Raw genomic sequence first — 6,804 nt, 5'->3', positions numbered from 1 at the left:
ATTCTATGGACCAAATATTGAATGACATTGGACACATCAAAATAGGTAGAAGAATACACAGTTTGTGTAATCTGTACTGAAGGCTGTAGTCTTTAATCTTCATCAGCAAGTTCTTCAAGTCCTCTTTGCTTTTAGCAAGCAAGGTTGTGACAACTGTGTATCGCAAGTTGTTAGAGTCTTCCTCCAATCCTGATACCACGTTCTTCTTCACATACTCCAACTTCTCAGATTATTTGCTTAGCATACTGATTGAATAAGTATGGTGAAAGGGCACAACACAGACACATACCTATCCTGATTTTAAATCATCCAGTATCCCCTTGTTCAACATCCTCTTGGTCTATGCACAGGTTCCTCGTGAGCACAATTAAGTGTTCTGGAATTCTCATTCACAGAGTTATCCATATTTTGTTGTGATTCACACAGTCAAATACCTTTGCATAGTCAATAAAACAGAGGTAAACATCTTTCTGTTATTCTCTGCTTTCACCCAAGATCTGTCTGACATCAGCAATGATATTCCTCTTCTAATCCAGCTTGAATTTCTGGCAGTTCCCTGTTGATGTACTGTTTCAACCATTTTTTTAACTATCTTCAGCAGAATTTTACTCGTGTGTGATGTTAAATATATTGTTTGTTAATTTGCACATTCTGTTGGATTACTTTTTTTGGAATGGGCACAAACATGGATCTCTTCCAGTTGATTGGCCAGGTAGCTGTCTTCCAAATTTTCTGGCAAAAATGTGTGAGCACTTCCAGCTTTGCAACTGTTTGTTCGAACATCTCAACTGATACTCCATTAAGTCCTGGAGCCTTGTTTTTTGCCAGTGACTTCAATGCAGCTTGGACTTCTTCCTTCAAAACCACAGGTTCTTAATCATATGCCGCCTCCCAAAATGATTGAATGTTGACCAATTCTTTTTGGTACAGTATTTCATCCTGTTGTATGTAGGGTTGCTATGAGTAAAAGCTGATTTGATGGTACATTACTACCACAACAACATATGCTGCCCAGTGCTAAGCCACCTTCACACTTATTACTGTCTTTGAGCTTATTGTTGCAGCTGCTGTGTCAATCTATCAGGTTGAGGGTCTTCCTCTTTTTTGCTGACTCTTTACTTTGCCAATCATGATGTCCTTCCAAAATGTAAGTGGAAGTCTCACCATCCTTGTTTCTAAGAAACATTCTGGTTGTACTTCTTTCAAGACAAATTTGTTCATTCTTCTGATAGTCCATGGTATATTAAGTATTCTTCTCCTATCCCATAATTCAAATGCATCAATTCTTCTTTGGTCTTCCCTATTCATTGTGCAGCTTTAACATGCATATGAGAAGATTGAAAATACCGTGGCTTGGATCAGGCACACTGTAGTCCTCAAAGTGACATCTTTGCTTTTTAAAAAACATAGGTCTTTCAATATGGCAGCATTGAGGATGAGAAAGACAGAGAGAGTTACATGGGCAGTACAAACAACAAATATGAACCCCTTTGCAAATACAATACTGAGTTGTCAATGAAAGCAAACATGGGTATAGGGACGGATAGATAGGTGAACAAGCTAAACAATTATGTATGTCTAAATGGAGAGTGTATCCAAGATCATATACAGGGTTGGCAGACAATGGGCCTCTCAGGGTGCAGAAGAGTATGAAGGGATGGACACTGGGAGGAGGTAACTATGGGGAGGAAGTGGGAGGGGAGCTGCTGCATTGTAAATTTTGGTCAATGACATGAGACAAAGTATATGTGAACTGCTGTATGAAAAGTGAATTTACTCTGTAAATCTTCACCCAAATCCTAAAAAAAAAAAAAAAAAAAACATAGGTCTTTTGCCGCAGATTTGTTTTGTCCAATGTGATATGTTGTTAGATTTCTTGACTGCTACTTTCAAGTAAAGTGAAGTCCTTGATAACTTCATCATTTTCTCCATTTATCAGGATATTGCTTAGTGATCCAGTTACAAGGATTTTTGTTTTCTTTATATTGATTATCTATCCTAGTACTAGCCTACTCAGCATCAAGAGCAAAATTTGGCATTTTACTACCTGATAGAGAAATAGATATAAATTTGTTTTTGGATGATTAATTCTGGCTCTGTACCCATGATAAAATCTCTATGACTGTAATGCTTCTATGCAGTGGATCCTTTCAACAACCAAGCTCTTCCTGATTTTCAAGGTACAAATAGAAATGGAAACCATGAATTACAGTCAGGAGGTTTGACCTTGCCAAATCTTAAATAGTGTGCTGTTTCTACCCTCACTCCAACCCCTTCCAGAGTTCTGGTTAACCAGTGTGGAAGATCAAACAGAATTGCTCCATTCATCTGCTTGTGGCAGGAAAACATTACTTTGTAGAATGCCTTCAAATGGCATTTGGATCTGGCTGAGGACCACAAACAATTCTAATAAGCTTGAGCACAGGCAGTGTTTAATTCAGGATCTTCTAAGCATAGGAGTTGGGGATCCGTATGGAATGCAGAAGGTCATTTGAGAAAACTTAGGAGAAAAATATATTGATCTCTATGAAAAATCATGTGACAGGGTAAGTCAGATATTTTTATAGTGACACAAGACTCTATCATGTTTGACTATAACATAGTATCAGTTTTTGTGTATTTATTGTGTGTTTGAAGTATTGGTTGTCAGTGGGAGAATTCTTGCCTTTCTTGTGGGAAACCTGAGTTCGATTCCCAGCCAGGGCACCTCATGTGCAGCCAGCATCCATCTGTCACTGGTGGAATATATGTTACTGTGATTCTAAACAAGTTTCAGTGGAACTTCCAGACTCAGTCAGACTAGGAAGAAAGGCCTGGTGATTTACTTCAGAAAATCAGCCAGTCAGAACTCTATGAATCACATGGTCTGATCCACAGCCAATCATGAAGATGGTGCAGAACGGAACACCATTTTGTTTCATTGTGCATGGGGTCACCATGAGTGAGGGTCCAACTCCATTGCAGCTAATAACAGCATTAACAACAATGTGTGTTTACAGGGAAATAATTTTGTTAATACCTCGTTCTTACAGTATATGTGTGTGCAGTTGCACACACATGTACATACATCTTCAGGTAATCGTCACAACAAACCCATGTCTAGAAAGGGCAACAACAGCAGTTATGTTTACAGCCATTGTAAGAAATCTACCTATTCATTCAACATACTTTGAGTTCCCCTTAGGTACCACTATACTAGATGCTTAAAGTCAGAAACAGAGAAATAAAGTTCTGTAACTTTGATATATTTTCTTCTAGTTTACTTTTTCTACTTTTATATTGTATGTCCAGTTCCGAATATGGCTTTTTTTTTTTTCTCACTCAACTTTGTTTTTGAAATCCAGCATTGCTTACACATAGTTTTTTTTTTTTTAATTTTGTTTTTTACTGTTGTGTAATATTCCATCATATACAATTGTCATGCTCACTTTACCCATTCCACTACTAGTGGGCATTTGACTTGATTCCTGTTAAACCCAAACCTTTGAGTTGACTGACTCATGAGGACCCCATGGGTATCAGAGTAGAACTGTGTTTAATAGGCCTTTCCATGGCTGATTTTTGGCTCATTTCCAGCTCATTTTCCAAGGTGCCTCTAGGTGACTCGAACCTTCAGCCTTTCAGTTAGCAGATGAGCATGTTAACCATTTGTACCACCCGGGGATTCCAGTTTACAGTATTATAAATGATGCTGTTGTGAACATCCTTGTGAAAGGGTCCTCTGTGGGAGTGTTTCTCTAGGGTAGATGCCTAGAAGTGAGTCAAAGAGTGTGAACTGATTCCCTTTTAGTAGGTGCTAGCAGGTTGTCTTTCAGATTGGCTATATCAGTCTATTCTCCCTTCACAGTAAATGAAAATAACTATTTACTCATTCCTCACTGTTATTTGGTGTTACCACAATCTTATTTTTTTTACCAACCTAATGGTTGAAAGGGAGCTCTGGTGGCATAAAACCTAAGACATTTCATTGCTTACCAGAAGGTTGGTGGTTCAAACTCACTAGCCACTCCATGGAGGGAAGATTGGGCAATCTGCTCCCATAGAGATACTGCCTCAGAAACCCAAGGAGAGGTTGCTATGAGTTGGGAAGGAATCAACAGCAGTGAGTTGAAAATAACCTCTTTGTTTCATGCTGACACAGTTTAAAAGTCCCATTCGGCAGCCATGATATACTATAGCATGTCAGGATTGCTAAAATCAGATCCAGATTTGCATAAGAGAAACTTGTACATCCAAAAGCTTACATTAAAAACAAAAAGTTTACATTAGATTATAGTATATACAGATGTAAAAGAAATTGGTATACAATAGCATGTAGGAAAAAAAAATTTAAAACAACTCAGCCTTTTCCACATTTATTAAGTGTTTTATACTAAGCACTAGGATGACAAAGATAAAAAGATTATAATCTCTGACACCAGAAGCTTTCATTCCAGTCAGGGAAAGAGGTACTTACGGTCTTTGAAATGCTGGAATAGTGAATGATCTAAGAACCAGAAAGGGACTCTAGTGGTGTAATGGTTAAGGCATTTGGATGTTAACCAAAAAGTCAGTGATTCAAACCTACCAGCCACTCTGCAGCAGAAAGGTGAGGCAGTCTGCTTCTGTAAAGATTTACAGCCTTGGAAACCCAATAGGGGTCACTGTACATCAGAATCGACTTGATGGCAATGAGTTTTTTGGGATTTTTTGGGCTGTGAAAGCACAGAACTCCAAGCTCACTGCCCTTGAGTTGATTCTGACCCAATGGTTTTGAACCACCAACTCTCTGGCTAGCAGTGCTTTAGGCACTCTGCCACCAGAGCTCTAAAGCACCAAGGGAGGAGAATATCATTTTACTTATTAATGATGAGCAGAGTAGCAAACGATTATATGCAGAGCTACGTAACTGAAAGGTTGGCAGTCCTAACCCACCCAGAGCTGCCCAAAGAAAGGCCTGACAATCGTTTCTAAAAGGCCACAGCCTTGGAAACCCTATGGGGCAGTTCTACTCTGTACACACGAGTTGCCGTGAGTCAGTGTCAACTTGGCAGCAGCTGGTTTACTTTTTTTAAGGAATGATGAGAATGAATGTCAGAAAGTCATCAAACCCAAAGGTTAATAAGTGCTGCATTAAGTTTTAAAGAATATTTTTACACCTTTCCTCTCAGCCTGATTGTGATCTAGTATATTATACATTACAGAACACCCCCAAGAGCTACAGTATATTGTGGACAGGTTCACTTATGAGCTTCTTCCTGCCCTCTACTCTTCATCCCTGTGATGGGCCTGTGAATCTTCAAACAGCACTTCTGTGCACAAGACATCATTCCTCCATTAGCAACACACAATTTTCAGCATGTGGTGTGTACAAAACACTGTGCTAGGTGTTGAAGGGATATCAGAGTGTGTATGACATGGTGCTGTTAGTTGGAAGCTCAGAATCCAGGTGGGAAGATAAGACATTCATGCTTAAAATACTTTAGATACTAAGGTATGAGGAGAAACCAAACCAAATTTGAATAATGCTTCCATATAGTCTGCTGACAATGGAAAGGAAACTTTAATGCCTAGGAAAATGAATTAAAAGGAAATAGTGTGTAGAGTCATAAACGTATCCAGCAACTGAGGTTTAGTTTAGAAGAGTAAATGAAGTTGTGTATATTAATCTCTTAATATAGACTGCTACACATAGTAGGTATCCAGTACATTTTTAACATGTTTTTGGATTGAGAGAATGTTGTTAATGTGTTCAGGAGCTATTGATAAAAATGCATCAAGAAAAATCATTCTTATCTTTTTTGGGTGTTTTTAATTTTATTATTATTTTGGCTTTGTTTTTTAGGTCAAGAAGTGGTTTTCAAGTGTCTTGGGGAAGGGATTCTTGAAAAGGCCTTTCAGGGGTATAATGCTTGTATTTTTGCATATGGACAGACAGGTAAGATGCTGCTTTTATTTTGCAGTGAATGATATTAAATAAATATGCATTTATAAAACTTTAGAAATAGAAAACATTCAGGAAACAACAGAAAAATTCTTGTAACTTTGTGGATTTGACCAAAGTAGATGATCAAAAGTAACCTTTTTGAAGTCTCAACAGCTTTGGTAATTGGATAATTTCAGTGTTAATGAGCAAAAGCTCATTTCAAGCTACTAAATGTCATTATCCTAAATTATAGTTTTCACTTGTATTTAAACTAGAAAAATAATTACCAGTCTCTCAGTATAAATGTTACAGTAATATTATAGTAAATGTTATAGTAAAAACTATTAAAAAAAAAAAATCTCTTAGTCTCATTCTATATTGAGGACTTTGACTAGAATACAACTCAGTGATGATAAATTATTAAACTTAAGGTTTGGGACAGTTAGTTGAAGCATTTAAAACAAAAAAATATCAGTGGCTCAGCCATCTACACTGTTAGCTACAAGTCTTAAATATGTTGTTGTTAGGTTCTGCCAAGTCAATTTTTTATTCTCAGCAACCCCATGTAATGGAGTGGTACTGTGTGCATGGATTTTTCTGGGCTGTAATCTTTATGGGAGCAGATCACTAGGTCTTTCTTCTGCAGATCAGTTGGGTGGGTCCCAGCCACCAGTGTTTTGGTTAGCAGCTGAGCACTTAGTCATTGTACCACTGGGGCTCCTTCTTTCAACTATGGGGGTGGGGCGTGCTCACTGCTGTCGAGTCAGATCTGACTCATAGCAACCCCTGCTTGGGTTTCCCAGGTGGTATCTCTATAGAGGTAGATTGCCTAGTCTTCCTTCTGAGGAGTGGCTAGTGGATTTGAACTGCCAGCCTTCTGGTTAGCAGTCAAATGCTTT

The 6,804-nt window shown here is 38.2% G+C and overlaps 1 protein-coding gene across 1 annotated transcript in view; it reads left to right on the top strand.

Moving 5' to 3' along the window:
• The window catches only part of KIF13A (kinesin family member 13A), a 287,512-nt gene that overhangs the window by 173,761 nt on the left and 106,947 nt on the right, over positions 1 to 6,804 (top strand). The window contains 1 exon segment of the mRNA XM_042782437.1: positions 5,825 to 5,917. Coding sequence (XP_042638371.1) covers positions 5,825 to 5,917 — 93 coding nt within the window.

Source organism: Orycteropus afer, unplaced genomic scaffold (genome assembly GCF_000298275.1).
Source record: "Orycteropus afer afer isolate SDZICR_OR568_19922 unplaced genomic scaffold, OryAfe1.0 scaffold00012, whole genome shotgun sequence".
NCBI classification, from domain to species: Eukaryota; Metazoa; Chordata; class Mammalia; order Tubulidentata; family Orycteropodidae; genus Orycteropus; species Orycteropus afer.
Note: the sequence above shows the minus strand (reverse complement) of the source record. Positions and strands in the feature narration are given on the sequence as shown.